Raw genomic sequence first — 19,360 nt, forward strand, 5'->3', positions numbered from 1 at the left:
CCAACCATTTGGTTAACTTTTGCGGGGGAGGGGCCGGGCTGTCTGCATAGTGGGAGCCGGAGAGTGCGTTTCACTCATGGTTCTGCCATGTTGCCGGCAAGTGTTTACCAATGGAGGTTGTCAATAGCGCGGTGCGTTAGATAGCCTCTCGAGTCAGTCTATGTCCCGAAGAATAACCTGTGAGCTTTGGTTGGTTGTGGCTGAATGGCTGCTAACCCAAAGAGTGAAAGTCAGACTGAGCCATGAGATGAACTTGGACTTGGTGCCGATGCCAGTCGCCCACGCCAGTGATGGTCAGGTTCTGGACATGGACTCTGGCCTGGGCCAAAGGTGTCATTGACCCGCCGTTTCGGTAGTGTAGTCTGGGGACCCCACAGACACGGCTATACCCCGGCTCGTGCATGGAAAAAATGCAGATGAAAGATGCGGGGGGTTGACCTGAGCATCATCAGAATCGCAGTTTGCTGCGAGTCTCTGGGGACCTGGGTGGTGGTTGTTATTATCGCTATGGAAGTTGTGCTTGTATATGCTTCTTATTTCTTGAGACGACCAACAACTACCGTATTCCAGCACCCAGTACGACGTGCTCTTGTGGTCAGCAAATCGAGAGCACAGGCGTGTTATGAACTGGTGGCAGCTCGGCATTTGCGTAAAGGAGCCTCTTCTAGCTTGGGGCCGTTCCTCGGTCTAATGGTGCCGCCAAGGAGGCAAAGGCTTTCGCAAAACCTGAACAAGGACCTTACGAGACGAAGACTATGCTAGTCCGGCCGCAGCTCATCCGTAGTTCTGCCGTTGTTGAACCATCTTCTTGCGTCCAGCTGACCTGGGCCATTGGAGTTCCAGACGCTTGTCGATTCAGCTTGTCATGAATCCTGACTCTTCCTCGGTATATCCCCGCACCGGCCCCAGAAATGGTCTCCACGCCGACATCGCCATGGGTCTGAAAAGTCCCGATTGAGCAATCAGAAGCGTCAGCCACATTCCCCTCATCTCGAGCTTCGGTGCTTTCGATTGCCCTTCTCGGGTGGTTGTCACACCGAAGCGTTTATGGATTCTATTTGGGATCGTGGCGTCTTCAAAAGCATTTCCAACGACCTGGACCTAAGCCCATGTTCTGCTGGCAACCACAGACGAAACACAAATCTCAAGTTCATTCTCAGCCCCCAATCACGCGCCTTGTCCTTCCGAGTGCTACAATAGTCTCTCCTCCCTAGTCGACTCTAAGCCATTCGCCCACCATGGCAGATGCTCCCGAGGACATGGTCAAGAGCGTGCTTCCGACGCGCTGGAACCGGGACTTTGAAAAGATTGCCAATGATCTGTGCCCGCAGCTGCAGCGATGGACACGAACACCTCAACGCGTCATCACATTCGACAAAGACGAGGGCCAATACTTTGGTGTCCGTGCCGTGCCTGCGGAATATTCCATTGACAAGTTGCCGTCCAAGACTTGGGGGAAAGGAGATGGCTTCATTCTCGACTTTGGTATTCACATGGTGGGATATCTCTCAATGAGACTAGAGTCCCGGGGCTCGCACATGGACGCGCCGTGCAGGTTGCGCCTCACATTCGGCGAATCTCCTTTGGACGTGACTCTCGGCATGGAAAATGTCAAGACGTGGATCAGCACCAGCTGGCTTCCGGACGAAATCATCAATATCGACATGTGCCCTGAGGAGGTCTCTCTATCTCGACGATACTCGTTCCGCTTCCTTCGAGTTGAAGTCATCGACACCTCACCCAAATACAAGGTTACATTTTCCGAAGTCAAATGTCAATGTGTTAGCGCCATCAGCCAGAACCACGCCCTGGAGGCTCCGCAGTTCAACGATCCTCTCCTCCAGCAGATTGACCACGTTAGCATATCGACACTGAGAGATTGCATGCAAACCGTCTTTGAGGACGGACCTCGAAGGGATCGTCGGCTCTGGAGCGGAGATCTTCGTCTTCAAGCACTTGCAAACTACAGCACCTTCCGGGACTTCAACCTCGTCAAGCGCTGCATCTTCCAGTTTGCTGCCGTGGTGCGCGAAGATGACTCTGTGCCAGCTTGCATTTTTGAACAGCCTCAGCTCACGCCTTCGACCGACTACATTGTAGACTACGACGCGCTATTCGCCGCCATTACGTATGACTACGTGGTGGCATCGGGCGACAAAGCTGCGGGTCACAGCCTTTGGCCCACCGTCCTCGGCTGCGTGAAGCGGGCTCTTACGCATCTCGATGCTAACACTCACGTGTTTGATGAGTCCAAGGGTGAAGGATGGAAGTTCCTTGACTGGCAGCCTGGGCTGGAACACAGCGCAGGACTACACGGGGTTCTGCTGTATTGTCTGAAAGCAGCTAACTCCTTGGCCACGGTTCTCGGCAAGGAGGCCCCTTTTGTGGACCTCGTGGCCCAAATGACCGAAGCAGCGAAGGTGTTCCTTTCTCCAGACAATGTCTTCGTGTCTGGCCCCAAGGGACAGGTTAGCTTTGCGTCGGCGTCTTGGCTTGTTCTTGCAGAAGCATATCCTCAGGAAACCGCTAAGGCTGCTCTGGTTAACACACTTGCACACCCTGATGCTCTCAAGCCCCTGACCCCTTACCTATGGCACCATGTGTGCGATGCCCTCGCTACCGTGGGCTTGTTCGATAAGTGTGTGGAGATCATGACCAGCTACTGGGGAGGTATGGTCCGCGCCGGTGCAGACACTTTTTGGGAATGCTACAACCCGGAAGACCCTCGGGCAAGTCCCTACGGAGATGCTCGAAACAACAGTTTCTGTCACGCTTGGAGCTGTACCCCGACGTACCTACTAAGGGGGAAGCTGAGAGAGTTTGTCGGCGTCAAGGAAACGAAATCGGTCACCATGGGTCACTTGGACGAACATTGGATCAAGTCACAGGTCGGGAGTCAATAAGACAGCAGTTAGTCGGTGATTAGAGTAGTTTGAGTCAAGTGATAGACGCCAGAGAAAATTGATAATCATTTCCCGAATGATATGTGCAGCTTGGCTTTTCCAATTAAGTAAGTATGTACAGGAAAATGAGATTGGCTCGTTTCTTGTCGAGCCGGGTCCTGGTTGCTTCATGTTCACGGCCTTCTCGCGCTTAAGCGGCGCCAGCAAGAGCACTGGCGGGCTTGGCACCAGGGTAGAAGGTAGTGGGGATGGCGGGAATGTCGATGGACTTGGTGATGCCGAGTCCGGCGGTGACGAGGCCGGGCATGGTGGCAGCGGAGTAGCTGGTGACGGTCTTGGTAGTAGCAGTGCTGGTGTAGGTCCCAGAGCCGGTGCGCATGCAGTGACCGGTGCCGAAGGCGTTGTTGCACTTGTCGACGATGGAAGAGCCAGACTCGGTCCAGATGTTGATACCGGACACGTCAATGTTCTCGCAGGGGACGGCGGCAGCGCAGAGGGCGACCACGGGACCGCGAGCGGCACCGTTGGCGGCGGTGCCCTTCCAGTTGGAGAAGGTCAGGTTTTTGTACTCGACACCGTTGCCGGCGACCTTGCTCTGGCCGGTCCAGGCAGAGTCGATCTTGAGGGAGTAGGCGTTGCCGTGACCGATGAAGTTCTCGAACTTGGCGTTCTGGAAGGCACCATCACCACCGTTGTTCTTGATCATGAGCATCTGGTTGGAGTTGGAGGTGTAGACGTTGCGGTAGTGGATGTCGGAGATGGCTACAAACAACTCTTGTTAGTGATTGCGTCGTAATAGAGAGATTCCTCTCGGAGCCTAGACGTACCAGTGTCAACGCCCAATGAGCCGATGCCGCAGCCACCGGACCAGTTGCAGAAGACGTTCTCGACGAGAATGTTGCTAGACTTGTTCTTGACAGTGACGCACTCGTCCTTGTTGGTGACGGCAACGTCGTGAACGTGCACGTTCTTGGCAGCCATCAAGTTGAAGCCATCAAGACCGCCCTGGTTGCCACCACGGACAATCATGTTGTAGACCTCTCCGTTGGTGACGGTGTCCATGACGAAGTGGAAAGCCGGAGAGTCAACGAGAGCAATATCATGAACGCTGAAGTCGGTGACAGAGACGAATCTCAGGAGACGAGGTCCGTAGACACCGCTGCCCTCTGTCAAATCGTCAGTATTGTGTGGTGGCGATTGGTTTGGAGTGGGAATGTCTTACGCTTGTGGAATTCATAGCCGTAGCCCTGCATGGCACCCTTGGAGTTGCCGCTGTAGAACTCGACATCGGTTGACTTCTGGACGATGATCATGTGGCCGCCAGCAGTTCCGGTGCGGTAGATGGTACCCTCGAGGTTGATGGAAACACCAGTTCCGCCGGAGAGAGTCTGCCAAGTGCCGAGACCCCATTCACCGGCGGGGATGAGGATCTCACCTCCGGTCTTGCAGGCGTCCCAAGCGGACTTGAGGGCCGCGCCGATGTCTCCGGTGGCACCGGTCTTGGCGCCGTAGCTGGTGATGTTACATGTCTTCTTGGCGGCCTTGGTCGCGGCCTTGGTGGTAGGTCCAACGGTGCCAGACAGCTGGGCGTTGGCCAGTTCCGGGATAAGAGCGCCCAGCGCAAGGAGTGAAAAGGAAGCGAACTTCATGTTTGTTGATTTTGAAAACGAGTGAATACCGACAGAAATGTCGAGAACTAGAAGAGCAAAAAAGAAAACGAGAGACACCGGAATGGGACGACGGAATGATCAGGGAAAACAATCAGTTTGTATCTCTTTGAGAAAAAGGGCCCTGATGAGATGATAAAAGGAATCCCTTCCTCAGATCTCCCCTAACTTCCTCCACCAATGGGCCCAGCAGCCTTACCTCGAGTCCTCGACTCCTGTGGTCGATTCGCCATTTGCAGTGCCCACGCCGCTTCCGCCAGCGACCCCACGATCCGTCCCATTGTTTGTGGGAAATTGAACGGAACAGGTGCTCTGGAGAGTGGCTGTTTGACGAATCATGGAAATCGAACCCTCTGCGCCCGGGATTCTGACGCCGTGTTAATTAATTAAAAGAACAACACAGACAGTGGGTTTAAGAGCGAGCTCGCTTCACTCAAATGCCGTCCCGAATGGGTATTAGAGGTATGAAATAGAGTACTTGGTGGCGCTATCGGGGCCTGGCCGCCAGACCATTCTCTTTACCCCCGGTAGTTTTGTCAGGGGTACTGCTTGCCGGACTGCTTTACCTCAGCATCCCTACTATGCAAAAACCCAAGGTCAAATCTTCTCGATGAACCAGGGCCATCAGGGGGCGACCTGGAGCGGCGCTGGGGTGAGCTTTGGTGAAACAAAAGGAAACGGCACAGATGAGCCGCGTCATGGTTGCAGTTCGTCCCGTCGTGGTCAAGACTTCAAAGTATATTCCATTTGTCTGGCACACGCTGCCCACGGCAAGGGCCACAGACTGATTAAAAAGAGATGACCCAGCCGCATCTTCTGCCCAACAAGTTAAGAAATTGTCTCAACCATCATCCCGCATTTTGGGTATGATCATATCAAGATCTAAACTGGGGGGGCTGACGACTGATGATCTAGGCGCGGCAGAAATTCTACCCAGCATCATGTCCCACGTCCCAACGAGAAAATATCGGCATCCCACTGCCGGGGCCAAGTTGGAAACGGCCTAGGGGGAGAATTTCCCAAGTCCTTATTTTGATTAACAGTGTCCGCAGCCTTCGTATCAGATACAGAACGTCCGGGTATGCAGTTCCGTGTACCGTCCTCCGAACTGGCCCAAAAACCAATGCTTCTGGAACTGCTCCCATTCGGACTGCCAAGCGCCGTGCCATAACGGCGATGCTCCGTGAGCCAAGACGGGGACGTTGAAGCAACAGATCGGGACTACTATCGGGTTATGCGTGCCGTTCGGAGAATATTCTCTCCATCCTCCTTCTCTTTCGGGACTCGGCCCGCCACGAACCATTTCCAGCTTCTTCAGAGCTCTCTCGATGTGACCCGCTGTGCAGTGGTTCGAGAATCTAGATGAAGATCTTCTTGATCAGGAACTCCCATTTATTGGCTACTACCGGCACTTGACTCGCCCACGCAAAGAGCCACAAAAATGGAGCGGAACCTCCTCCACTCGTGAGTTCGTCAATGATCACGGGACGGCAAACGCGGGTTAATCAGCGGTCTCGCTTCTTAACCTCAACCCTTAGCAGTTAGAGGTTCTAGGAGCAGATGGATACTACATAGAGAGGCTAGTCAATGTACCTTGGCAACAGCTTCAACGCCGCGGCTGCTGTCAGCCTGTTCCCGAGACTGATATTCGTACATGCTTTGTACTTCGCACATGGGGTGACGAAGCTACGTGGCTACTACATGAGCAATCCACGATGCCAAAGTAGCACCATTTCTCCCTTCCTATCTCCGTTTCTAACCATCCACCTCTAGCTTCTGAGATCTCGATATGCACGACCCCTCAACATCCCGTGAGCCAAGAATAAGCTTACCACTGCAGCGCAAAATGAGCGGTATGTCAGCAAAAGGCATGGGACCAACCACGAGAGCCCAGAGGTCCAAGTGAGACCGTCTGTGAGACCCAGCCCTCTGGCGTCTGACAGGTGCAACTGCGCCGCCGCCTCTGGAACTCCTTTGGCTCTCCTCCCGGCGGCCATCGACTTGACTCGAACCGTCCTAGTCGGCGACTCGTCCCTCCGCCCTCAGCACCAAGACGCTCAGCAGAGACTCGGATTGCAGCTCAGCCCTGCGACGCACGCCTATCGCGTTTGTCAATCGGGGCTGACGGTGCTACTCTGCCTACCACAAGGTTCTGCAGCTTGCATCCTTAGCTACCCATTTGCTCGGAAAGGTCCGAGTCCGGGGGAAGAAGATGAAGGAGGATTCATCACACCCGGATGCAAGGGATGCAGATGCCCGTCTCACTCTGCATAGCCTATGCCATACTTTATTCCGTAGGGCGACGTGCTTTCAGCTCCGGGAGTTCAGCGGGCGGTGCGTATGCGCAGCAGACTTCCGACGTGCTGTTTGATTTACACACCAATTTCGGCTTAGGAGGAACGACACGCCTTGGTCACGATAATGGCGGGCTTACTGGCACGTCGCGGCCTCTTTGCGAGATCCCGCTGAACGCACAGCCGGTTGTGGTAAGGCATAGGCTACTCTGAGAGATGGCAATGAAAATAGATTCCGTGCAAACGACCTGTATTTCACTTTTTGTCAGATGTGTATAAATCCAACCTGGTTCCTCCCCCGATATGGCGTCTCTTTCTTCTCATCAACAATCACTTCAAACAACTTGTTTATAACTTCACATTTTCTTTTCCTCTTTTTTCTTTCCTATTTCCTTATTTCCTTTGTCGGTTTCTCTTTCCTTGGGACAATCGTTCAATCTGCAAACCTCGACTCCATCACTCTCACAATCGTCAACTTCTGCTTAATCTAAACTCAAATCCACCACATCTATCAATCAACAATGCATTCTTCCATCGTCCTCACTTTCCTCGCTGCCGTCGCAACTCTTGCCTCGGCAAGCCCTTCCCTCAACACCAAGCGCGACGACACTGTCTGCGCGCCGGGTACTGGCTTCTTCCAGTCCTGTGCCAATGGCTTCCGCGGCTGCTGCGAGGCCGACGCCTGCACCATCGGCTACTGCCCCGGCGTGACCGAAACCTCCGCCAACGCTCCGGCCGAGACCACCCCCGTCAACCCCGGCCACTCGGCCAGCCAGCAATCCACCGACCCCACCGTCTGCTCTACCGGCACCGGATTCTTCCAATCCTGCTCCAACGGCTTCCGTGGATGTTGCAAGGAGGACGCCTGCACCATCGGCTACTGTCCCTCGGCCTCTGTGAAGCGTCAGGACCCGACGGTGTGCGCTCCCGGCACTGGTTTCTTCCAGTCTTGCTCCAACGGCTTCCGTGGATGCTGCAAGTCTGACGCCTGCACTCTCGGCTACTGCCCTACTACCTCTGCTTCCGAGAAGCGTCAGGATCCCACCGTCTGTGCCCCTGGCACCGGCTTCTTCCAGTCCTGCTCAAACGGTTTCCGCGGCTGCTGCAAATCCGACGCCTGCACCTTGGGATACTGCCCCGATCTGGCCATCGCCTCCCCCTCAAAGCGCGCCGCCGACCCTACAGTCTGCGCCCCCGGCACCGGCTTCTTCCAGTCGTGCGCCAACGGCTTCCGCGGCTGCTGCAAGCAGGACGCCTGCACCATTGGCTATTGCCCGGACGTCAAGACCTTTGAGACGGTGACCAAGACGGCCCCTCAGACGACCGCCACCCCGACCCCCGAGAGCAAGTCCAACGCCAACGCTGATCCCACTGTCTGCGCCCCCGGCACCGGATTCTTCCAGTCGTGCGCCAACGGCTTCCGCGGCTGCTGCAAATCTGACGCTTGCACTATCGGCTACTGCCCCTCCAACTAAAGGGTTGGTTTTTAACAAGGAGTTGGACATACATAGACGGATCGTCAATCGTGATTGATGAGCATCCGAGGATGGAAGATGGTATAGATGGCATTACACGGTGGAGTTTGAGCATAGCATTAGGGCGTTTGTTCTTTTCTGATTTTAGTATAATAGTGCATCTTGGTTAAACTTGGTCACTTGGAAGATAATACACCCACACTCCTTTCTGGTTGCGATTGCTATGGCTGAAATGTAAATGCGCTGGCAAGTGATGAACGTGACAACTGATACCAGGGAGGGAGGGGTATTTACTGCCCATGTACTTTGCCGCTTTTATACAAAGGCCTCGTCAGCAGATCTTTTGTGAGCTCACGGCTGCTGGTAAAGGGTCCTAATGTGCTAACACAAGACAAGATAAAGTATATGTAATTGCTAATGAAATCGCGAGGCTATGCTTACAGGCCTCAAAAAAAGAAGAGAAGTAATAGTGAATCAAGTCAAAAAGACCTGCCCTCATGTATTCGAACCAGCCTCGGCCTGTTACACGGCCACAGTGTCACACCATCCACCTCCCGCCTTACTCGAGTCCCCTGAACCGACGGTTGAATTCCTCCACAGCGACGGCCACCATCTTGTACAAAAAGGCGCGGCCACTTTCATCGCCAACAGGTAGGAACGGACCGTTCGTGCCTCCCCTCAGCGTCAGGCTCAGGCCAGTCCGCTCCTTGGCAATCGTCTGTACGTCCTTGAGGGGCACATCCCATTCCGACGTCAGTCGCCGGCTACGAATAAGCAAAATCCGAGCGTAAGTGACCATGACAACCATGTCCTCGCGTGGCAGTTCGAGGTGGGCAATGTAGTTCTCGTTGAAGTACTTGCCATTGTCGACCTGCTTCAACCATGACTGGCCAAGGGCTTCCCGGGCATTGTACGGTCGCACGATACCGTCAGAGGGCACGAATCGAGCAGGGCGGACGCGATCGAGTTCTGAGCCGTCAAAGACGGTGGTCGTGTTGCGGATGCCTTCCGAGACATTCGAGGCCATGTCTAGAACGCCAATAGCGGGCTTGGTAGCGAATCCGACGACACCCTTGCCGATTCCCTTGAAGAATCCAACAGCGCCCTCCTGCTCAGCACCCTCCAACGGCTTGCGGACGAGTCCACCCACGCCAGAAGCGGCGCTTGTGAAGAAAGAGTTGGCGCCGGTGGTGACCCCATACAGAGCATGTTTGGGTCGATTGCGTGCACGTGTAATGCGACGACGATCTTGAAATTGCTTGTCGAGAGTCGCAGCTGCAAGGCCCTTAGACAAGCTCCCAGTGAATTTGGAGAAGGAATCGGTGAAGCCGTAGACAGACTTCTTGACAAGTGACGCGGCTCCCTTCGCAACTCCGATACCAAAGTCCTCGGGCTTGTCCGAAAGAATGAGGCCTTGGTAGGGTTCGTAGAACACGTCCGTGAGGCCGGAGCTGATGTTGTTGAACAAACCAACGGGGTTTCCGAGGAAGTCGGCAGACCCGAGGATCTTGTGAACCTGGTAGAGAACTTCTTGGCTGTAGTGACTCGTGATGTTTTGTGTCAAGGCAGCTACGGACACGCGAACGTTGTCTAGCATGAGTGCATTAAGGCGAATCGGCGCGTCGTTGATATTACCGATGGCCATCGTCATGACATTGAGGAAGAACATGAGAGGGTTTCGAGACGACGTCTTGTCCTCGGCATTGACTCGTTCCGTGCGCATGAAGGAGAGGTCGAGTTGCATGGGCTGGATGTTGAGCAGCTCGAAGTAGATGTCTTGGCCAGATTGCTGCCGCTGCGGCTCTGGGATGTCCAGCTCCTCGTCACAGAGTTTGCCTTCCTCATTGGTGTCTGACCAAGCAGCCCCAGGAATATTGGAGAAGTCCAAGACAGCGTAAACAAAGTCCTCATCGAGCTCGATTGTCATCTGCTGCATCAACAGTGTTGCATACTTGATGTACAGCACCCCGTAGGAATCGTCCTTCACGCGAGTAACCATGGCGTGAAGCGAAGGATGTGCGTCGACCTCTTGAGCCCTCTTTGGCACGACACTCGGGTACAATATCATCGGGAACAGACCACCGTACAGCTGGTTGTCTATTTGAATCCACTTAACAGATAGAGCGATAGTCTGATGTAGAGGAGAATCGTGGTAACGAAGAGAGACGTCTCTGAATGTGACGTATGCAAGTTCCTTTAGTTGTGAATTGATGAGCGAAATTCCAATACCCGAAAGCTTCAGCTGAGCGCGGAAGGTTGCTGTCGTCTCTTGGTCTTTGACCTCAAAGCCATCGGTGCTCGTGCGAGATCCGGACTTGGACTTCTGTCGATACAGACTCTTGGATTGCCTGAAGTTGGACAGAATCATCGTCTGGGTAGGTCCGTCAGCGGCAACATTGATGTCGATAATCTTCTGTTGTCCGGATGTTGTCGCAAACTTCATTGGAATCTGATTGCCGATTTCCGCGAGCTTGACATGTCTTTCCTTGCCATGGGCGTTGATGATGATCTCACGGAACTTGGCAGCCGGGAAATCCCATGCGTATGGCATGATGCTCCTAGGCGGCAGCCTATACTTGATTGGCCTCCAGCCGGATCTGTCTTCGACTCCATCATCGTCCAGGCTAGGGTTGGCCTGGTAGAATGTGAATTCCGTATCACTCTCGTTTCGCATCTGGTAGGGCCAATTCTTGGTCTCCAAGCTGAGATGCAGGAAGATTGTTGCACCCTCCATTAAGATCTCAGCGCGAATCAGACGTTGGCGTTGGCCTGCTTTGGCAATCTTGACGTGGGTGGTTCCAATGTCTGATATGTTGAAAGGAGAGGTCCACTGGTTGTTCATGCCGGGATGACACAACGAAAGTTGCTTGATGGAGGTCTTCTGCATGAAGTGAAGTGGCTCATGGGCGCCGGGCTTCAGCGTCATAAACCCAGAAGAGCTGGACTCGCGTACGTTGATCTCCTCTCCAAGCTTGTTTTCCAGAACAAATCGTGGTGCGAGGGTAACGACCTTGGTCATCTTGTATTTGCCTTCTCCAGCCTCGGTGGTGATGCCAATGTGCACCTCAGTGTTCCTGGAGGGCGAGGGCAGCACCACCTCGGTTGTGCTTCCGATGGCGTCAAAACTCTGCGGCTTGCTCCATTCCGAATCCGCAATCTGCAGCAAGGCTCGGTTTCTATGATCGTCGTTGCCGTAGGAGAACATGAATGGCGTAGCTCTAGGACGGTTATTGCCAGACCTGGAGGACAGAGTCGACTGTCCAGCTGCAGGTCGTGCGCCCTGCAAGAAGCCCTTGGCTCTGATCTGCAGGTCAAGACCAGTCTTGTTCAGGATGATGTAGGGACTGTAGACCGTGACTCGGAAAGCTCCACCGCTATCAGGGATCTTGTGGTAGTGGAGCTTGAGATTGAGCTGCAAGCCTTCCTCGTCCTTGCAGAGCAGCCTGTCTTCCTTTTTGAAATCATCCGAAGCCCCGGAGTTGATGATGGCAAAGTCGCTGGGTTTGAAGACAGTGTCCTGCATGTCAACACTGAGGAGGAGGAGGTGTGATAGCTCTACAACATGTACGGGGCTAAGACCACCTTTGCGGAGGAAGTTTGCCCAGTCCTTTTTGGTGTTCTTGTCGTAGATGCGATACTTGAAGTCGTAAGGAAGCAAGTTCTCGAGGATGACTGGAGGCGAGAGCTTGATGCGCATGTAAGGATAGTTTCTGAACGAGAGATTAGTCAAGGATCATGTTAAGATGATGGCAGACTTACTTGGTTAAAGGATTCGACCGATCAAAGGTGGCGTTGAGCTGGAAGTAAAACGGGTCCCCGTTTTCCCCCTTGCAAACCATCGTCCGGGTTGGCCGCTTCAAGAGATCTCTCCACCACAAGGTCTCCGAGGACCAGGCGTAGCCAAATCCAGAGTCGGGCCGTACCAGTAGAGACTTCAAGAACACAGCACCCACAGGAGCCGGGCGGCTTTCACCGGGCGCGATCTTCTCAATCTTGAGCAGATGGCCCTCTTGCGCGTCGTAGACACCGAGCTCGACTGGGATCTGGGTGAGGTTGTCAACTACGAGGGGCGATCTTAGAGTGACATATTTGACGTTGTCCTTGCCCAGGGTGACCTCCACGAGAAGTCGGTGCAAAATGTTGTCAGTCTTCGGCTTGAGGCCGTAGATTGCTTCACCCTCACGGTTCAGCCGGACGTTCTTGACCGGGTCAAAGCCACTACCTTCCAAGTGAATGCCGACACTACCAGTACTGCTCTCGGTCGAGAGGTTCTCTCGCATCTTCTCCCACGGTTCGAAGCTCCAAGGGACTTCCTGCCCGTCCTCGAGACGCGCGGTCATGTTGTCGTCCGTCGTCATACTCTTTGACTGTACGACAACGTCAAATCCGGTATAGTTCCGGATGCGGTAAGGGGCGTCCACACCACGCGGTTTGCCGAGAACATCCTCATCCTTGCTAAGGAAAGCGAAGGACTTGGACGCCAAAGCAATGGTAGCTGTCGTGATTGTGACATCAAAGATCTTCTTGGAAGCGACATCAATGGACAAAAGACCCGACTGCTGCTCTCTCGCAATGCCAAATCCGACCTGCCAAGGCTCTAGCAGAGGCTCCCACGCGGACTTTGAAAAGTTGTACACGTTGGTATAGATATCGATCGCAGTTTCAGCTTTGAGATTCGAAGACCAGTCTTCGGCCGTGGCGGTAAAGTTCTTGATACCCAGGTCCAGAATGGGAAGTTCGTGGACATCGCCGATAAGGACAACGCGGATGCCCTCGATTGTTGCCGAAAGTTCCTCGTGGCGCTTCGGCTGAGTTTGAACAGCTGTGTTATTGGAATCACTATGGGCTTGTTTGGCCTGGGATGCTGCTACCAATGCAGTCTTGGACATCATAGTCTTATTCGCAATGGTTGAAGGGCCCTTGCCACTGGCAGTCCGCTGCTTCAGACCTGCTTGACGCAGCTTTCTCGCCTTCTCGTCCGCTGCCGATGCGCTCTTGCTCTCCTTCTGATCCTTTTGCTGTTGATCTGACAGCTCAGTCGCCTTGCTTGCGATCTGAAGTGCGAGCAGAATGTCTCTTAGGGACAACCTCAAAATCAGGGGTTCAATATCAGCATGGATGCTTGTAATGTTGGGTTTCGAGCTATCCATAGACATTTGGACTGAAAAGTCGTCAATGAGTCGGAGACGCGAGTCTTCGAATCGATCCATTCGGCACAAAAACATGCCGATCTCGGAGACCTGGAAGGTCAGAGCATGTTGCTGAGAAAGCAAAACTTGCTTAGTACCCAGAACAATGGCTTCGGAGCTTGCGCTGAGGGGGTTGGCGATCAGGATGACCTGTGCATCGACAATGTTCACCCTATACGCAATGCTCATGGTGCTCTGTGGCTTCTCCTCCGTCTCTGCCTGCGGCTCTTCCGCGCCCTCTCTACTGCTCTTCTGGGACTTGGGCTTATTGGACCAAGTGACTTGCATTGAGTCGGCGTCGGCTTCTGATTCGTCGGGGGTCTCGAACAGAGACTCATCGTCTACCGGAGAAGGTTCCTCCGGTTGCAAGCCAACCATGACGAAGTTCTGGATGGCAAAGAGATAGTCGAGTGCAAAGATTATGCGTGGGCTGTCAACGGTGACGATTGCGATTAGGCTTCTGTCTTGGCCGCCAGACATTGTGATGCTGGCCATCAGTTGTTGAACCTCCTTGTTTGAAGAAGTCATGATACGTCGGAACTTGTTTGTTTCACGCGGACGGCTGTCGTAAATCGTGAATGAGTGGATCAGGAACTCGCCTTCGAGCGAACCATCGTTGAGCATTCTCGTCTTGAGTTTGGTGACGTCCAAAGAGAAGCGCGACAGGCTGGCATCTTCAAGCTTGCCGATCGGCTTGTCATCCGGAGCAAGTAATAGCTCCATGCCAATTGTGTTGACCTGAAAGACAAGGTCTAGTTTTGTCCATGTCTGGTTCTTGGGTGACAGTTCGGGCCCAAGATCGACTTGCTTCTCCTCCTCGCTACCCTTCTTGTCAAGTGGCATGGATCTTGCCCTTTGAAGAGTGTCCTTGTCTACTTCTCGCTCAGCTTCCTGATCTTGCTCTTCTGAATCAGTGGCGAACGCTGCTGGTACTGCCTTCGAAATCTCCATCAGGAACCTCAGTTGGTACTGAGTAAGTTTCAAGTTGAAATCCGACATGCTTCCTTCAATTTCGAGCTCGGGTCGCTTTGTGCCATCTTGGTGCTCGGCATACGTGACATTAAAGCCCAAGTCAACTTTGTCGATCAACTCCAACTCCTCTGAAAGGTCACCAGGATAGTTGAAATCGGACGTCAGACGAATATTGCGAATGCCTGCGGAGATCTTGGTCGCAATTTGGGAGTCTTGGGAATCGTCCAAGGGCGCGAACTTGTTCTGAGCGTAGATCTCACCCAAGTAGGCAGTAATAACGTCCCGTTTGGGCTGGCCGTGATTGACGACCCGAGGGAAGACGACAATTGGCGTCTTGACCACAACGTCGTACTTAAACTTGTTTGTGCTTTGTTGGATTTGGGTGGCCTGGGACGCTGCGGCTTGACGTGCGGCGTTGTAAATGGCTTGCATCTTGCCAAATTTGACGAGGAACTGAATGATCTTCCGGAAGGGCTCCTCGAGGAAATTAAGCTTGACGGAACCAGCCCGTAGGTAGACCGATGAGTCGTATCCAGGATACGCTTTCTTGTTGGTAGCATCGAACGTCTCGTAGCGGAAGTCAGCGAGCTCATCGCCTTGAATAGAAATGAGTTGCCTCAGGTTGGAATCCTCCGAGACACCTTGATTGATATCGTCAACCAGATTGAGATTGCCCAGTCTAGCATTGACTCGCATCGTCTTGCCCAAAAGGAAGACTCCAACATCGGCATGGTTGAAAGACAGGGTTGCTAGGCGAATTCCATCGTTGTTCAGGATCAGACGGATACTCTTCAGGTCGATCTTGACTCTAATGGAGCCTGCGTTTGTAGGCCCGTCCTCGGGAGGAGCATCAACGGCAATCTCAACACCTTCGTCATCGTCCTCCGAATCGGAGATGGCCTTCTGTTCTTGAGGCGTCGCTGCCTCGTTGTTGTTCCCTGTGAAAGTTGCCAGGATGAAGTCAAGCAAGGTAAGAAGCGTCTTCCGCGTAACGATGAGGTTGATAGTCGATATTGCGGCGGTAACGTTCGTCTCCACACCTTCATACACAGGCATGAACTCTGGTGATAGTCGATTAACCTTGGTAAACTTGACGCTGACAAGACTACGATTCTGCTCTCGATCCTCAACGTCCCCAGATGAAACAATGGACTTGAACTCCGCAGGAGGGTTGTCAACAAAGTCGTCCATGATGACGGAACCAAGCGAGACCTCCGCAGACATGTCATATGGACGTAGATAGAAAAGAAGGTCGAAATTCTCAGCAACAAGCTCGACAAGAAGCTGATCAGGCTTCTTCCTGTCAGGATCGCTCCGATAGAGGGATCCCTTGAGGGTGTCGACCTTGAACTTGAGCTCGAAAGAACGCTGTTGGAGCTTGAGCTGTTCCTTGTTGCTCCTACCACCATCGTCGGCGTCCTCAAACTCGTCCTGATCGTCGTCATCTTCGTCAATCACGATGGCAGTTTGTTGCTGCATGAAAGGGAATTGAGAAGACTTCCGGCGGCTATTGGTGTCCTTGCGAGAACGCGATCGGTTAGAGGCGGTACTCAGGCCACGTGGGCGAGTTGTCACTGCTTGGTCCTGGGAGTCCTTGATTTGCGCCTGTTGCAGCTCTTGGTTGCCAAACTTGGGGATGGCGACATCGATAATTCGCATCAAATTCTTGTACTTGGAATCTGATATGGTTGCATGGAGCATGGGAAGGTGGCCAGAGACCTTCAGTTTGGTCAGATTTGGCGCCTTGGGCAGAATCGAAGTCTCAACCACAAAGTCGACGTTGATCTCTTCCACCACGTGCAAGTGCTGTGTGTCGTCCTTGTTCGATATTTGAGCCTTTGTCGCCTCGATCGAGGGACCAATCAGCACCTGGGTGGAGGAGAGCTTGACCAAGAATTTGTCGTACATGACAGACTCTAAGCGCTTGAAGTCTTCGTCAGTGTACGATTGGCGTTGTTTCGACTGAATCTGTTTCATAGTGTCCTGGTCCACCAGCTCGCTGTTAACGCTGATATGACCGGCATCCAGAATTAGACAAGTAGATTCTTTGACGTTGATGCTGACCGGTACAATAATAAGCGGGGCCTGCAGGTCAAGCTGGGCATTGATGGTCTTGTGCTCCTCGAGAGCGAATTCCAGACCAGCCCGCGTCTGTTCTCGGAAGGTCTCTACGGTGGCGCCGGCGGTTTCCATCAGCGCCGTGATGGACTCCATGTGTCGTTCTGGTGGTCTAAAGAAGTCGGCCACGCCTACGACGAAGTTTGGATTCCAGACAATCTCGAGTGGCTTGAGGGATCCGCTGAGAGCAATGTCGCCTTCGCGATCGATGGGGTTTTGTTCGACCTCAAAGCGAAAGAAGGGTTCATCGTCGTTATCTTCGAGCTCTTCGATGGTTAGGCGTTTTTGGTCGTGGATCTCGGGGGCGTCCTTGACTCTGACAATCTCGGGAAACAGTGAGTCTGGCGTGGTGCCATCGTTGACACGAAGTCCACCCAGACTGAGATCAGCCAGAAAGGAATCAGGACGCTGCAGCACCTTGGCTTTGAAAACATCAAAGTGCAGGCTCAGAAGATCACTCCGCTTGCCATTATGGCTCTTCTTCAGCGTGAAGCTTCCGGTGCTCAGCCATGCCTCAACTTGCATCTTGACAGAGTCCCGAGGAACATCAACTGACTCTGCCAAGGCAGTCTTCTCGTCAAACTCGATGGCGTCGTAGAGCTCTTTGCGCTGCTCCTCGGTGATTTGTGTGTTCTCATCATCTTCAGCATGGTGTTCCTGCTGCTTCTGGCCACTACCCCAGGCCCACGCCAGCCAGCCCTGTTGCTCCTGTTTAGGGGGCTGGTTCTTTAGGGCAGCGGCATTCTCCTTCTTAAGCTGGTTCCGTGCCAGAGATCGCCAGAATCGGAGATCCTCGTAATCGAGCTTGATCTCGAGTTTGTTGATGTCTTCGTTCTCTTGGGAGCTGAGTTGTTGCTGTTGCTTGCGCTTCTTGAAGAGTTCAATGTAGCGTTGGCGGTCATCACGTCGTTCTTTGAAGTATTCCCATGACCATCTACGGTTCTTCTCGTGGATCTTGCTGAGGACGGAGTCACCAGCAAACTTGAGCCAGGCCCTGGGGTCTTCCTTGGGTGTGACTCCTTTGGGCTGGAATTTTTTGTACTCTTGGTGGCGGATGAAGTAGTGGAAAAGGTCAACCATCATCAAGCCATCACGGTACTGGTCGTCATCGATTACGAGACCAATCTCCTCAAACAGTAGACTGGCCTTGGCCTTGGGAGCATGGACATCCCCCGTCTTGTCGAGGACAATCTTTGCCTTTCCGTTGACGGGTCGAAGGATGAATTGGTGGTTGAGGCCTGTGTCCTCGGTCGACCCTATCAGGCTCTTGAACTTGTCAACCATCTCATCATGCGGCATCGGTGGTTTGTCGCCAGTATCGACCTCTCGGCCCGGGCCCAGCAGCTCTGTATCTGTGTTCCAGTAAACGGCGAGGGCGCCGAGGGTTGCAAGCTTGTGGGTGCTCTTGGTCGAGTCCTGGACAAAGGTGGGCTTCCACTGGCCGTCGGTGCTGACAGCACTGAACTCCTCGAGAGTCACACCAAGTGCAAAGGGGTGTCCGGGAGCGGAAATGGAATCTTCGTATCGGATATGGATGTTCTTGACTGTGACTTGCAGGTTGTCGACAATCTTGGTGACCAGGCTCTGGGTAAACGTCTGGCTCTTTTTCTGCTCCTCCTGGCTGAGGCCCTCTTGAGACCTCTCCTTGAGAAGCTCTGCAGAATCGAGTTTCTCCATCTTGATTCTCTGCTTCCTACGCTCTTCCTCTTGCTCGTCATACGCAGCCTCTTCCCGGGGGGAGGCCAGCAGAAAGACATCCTCGATGAAGACCTTGACGGGCGCGCCACGCAAGTTGGACCATGGGATTATGAGTGTGAGCTCGCCGAGATGGCCTTCCATGACGTTGATGGGAAGCTTCAGCTGGTCGAGAGCTTCCCTCCGAAGCTCGAGGTTGCGTAGCTTGACATCGCCAGACCAGATTCCAACCTTGAGCTGTGCTGGATCGAAATTCTTGACGTACATGCCCAGGAACCTGTTGAGCAGGCCGGCAACGAGTCCCTCCAACATCTTGTCTGTATGTGGCGCCTTAACCCTGGCGAGGGAGGGTCAGGTTGGTGTTCTATCGTGTATCGGTAATGGGAAGCATAGGAAGGGAGAGACTCGGAAAGTCGGAAAGCTCGATGACGACGGGCAGGGCGCAGGTCAGATCAGTAGCCGCCGGAAAGGCTCTGCCGTCATCAAAGTGACGCGCGCTGTAGGATGGTATCGTGTACGGGGTCTTGGTGGGTTGCTCGGTTTTTGGGCGTCGTTACTTTTCGACGTAGGTGTAATATCAAGCGTACTATCAACGGTGGGTGATGTGGAATTTTTGGGTATCGAGGGGTGGATGTCGTGTTCTCGGATGGCGTGCCGTCGGCCGTGACTCCGGGTCTGAGGTGTACTGGCGGCGAAGTAGGGCAAGGTAGGTAGGCAGGTATGGGAAAGAGAATGCCGCGTCGCAGATTTGCCCAAAAGTGAATGTTTGCCAGCTCAAGTTTGACAGATTGCAGGCTCGTCTGCGTTGTCGATATTGAGCTGGTGCTTGTGCTTGTGCTTGTGCTGGTACTGGGGGGTGGGCGTTGGCAGGGTTGGTTTGGTCACAGTGTCGGGGCAGGTTGGGGTCTGGACTGAGGGAGCGGCGGATTTGTGCATGATGACGCTGCCTGATTGTTGAAGTGGGTGAGCGCCAGCCAGCTGCCAAAGTGCCTTCCCCCGCACCAGAGCCAGAAACAGGCCAGGGCAACAGCTCGGCCCAGGGCAGAC

At 53.6% G+C, this 19,360-nt stretch overlaps 5 protein-coding genes across 5 annotated transcripts; 3 read left to right on the top strand and 2 right to left on the bottom strand.

Moving 5' to 3' along the window:
* Window positions 1-1,238: 1,238 nt before the first annotated feature.
* Window positions 1,239-2,903, top strand: CCOS01_08846 (alpha-L-rhamnosidase; the record flags this gene model as incomplete). Its single annotated transcript, XM_060457006.1, has 1 exon — window positions 1,239-2,903. One exon carries the CDS (start codon window positions 1,239-1,241, stop codon window positions 2,901-2,903), a length of 1,665 nt encoding a protein of 554 aa, XP_060311706.1.
* Window positions 2,904-3,093: 190 nt separating this feature from the next.
* CCOS01_08847 (rhamnogalacturonase A precursor) lies at window positions 3,094-4,552 on the bottom strand (the record flags this gene model as incomplete). The annotated part of the gene is made up of 3 exons (XM_060457007.1): window positions 3,094-3,665; window positions 3,731-4,069; window positions 4,126-4,552. 3 exons carry the CDS (start codon window positions 4,550-4,552, stop codon window positions 3,094-3,096), a joined length of 1,338 nt encoding a protein of 445 aa, XP_060311707.1.
* Window positions 4,553-6,807: 2,255 nt separating this feature from the next.
* CCOS01_08848 (uncharacterized protein) lies at window positions 6,808-7,077 on the top strand (the record flags this gene model as incomplete). Its single annotated transcript, XM_060457008.1, has 1 exon — window positions 6,808-7,077. One exon carries the CDS (start codon window positions 6,808-6,810, stop codon window positions 7,075-7,077), a length of 270 nt encoding a protein of 89 aa, XP_060311708.1.
* Window positions 7,078-7,385: 308 nt separating this feature from the next.
* On the top strand, window positions 7,386-8,339 carry CCOS01_08849 (uncharacterized protein; the record flags this gene model as incomplete). Its single annotated transcript, XM_060457009.1, has 1 exon — window positions 7,386-8,339. The coding sequence occupies one exon, from the start codon at window positions 7,386-7,388 to the stop codon at window positions 8,337-8,339; it is 954 nt and encodes a 317-aa protein (XP_060311709.1).
* A 559-nt stretch (window positions 8,340-8,898) lies between these two features.
* On the bottom strand, window positions 8,899-18,625 carry CCOS01_08850 (uncharacterized protein; the record flags this gene model as incomplete). The annotated part of the gene is made up of 2 exons (XM_060457010.1): window positions 8,899-12,049; window positions 12,099-18,625. 2 exons carry the CDS (start codon window positions 18,623-18,625, stop codon window positions 8,899-8,901), a joined length of 9,678 nt encoding a protein of 3,225 aa, XP_060311710.1.
* Window positions 18,626-19,360: the final 735 nt, after the last annotated feature.

Source organism: Colletotrichum costaricense (assembly GCF_030867565.1).
Source record: "Colletotrichum costaricense strain IMI 309622 chromosome Unknown Scaffold_9.1, whole genome shotgun sequence".
Taxonomy (NCBI): Eukaryota; Fungi; Ascomycota; class Sordariomycetes; order Glomerellales; family Glomerellaceae; genus Colletotrichum; species Colletotrichum costaricense.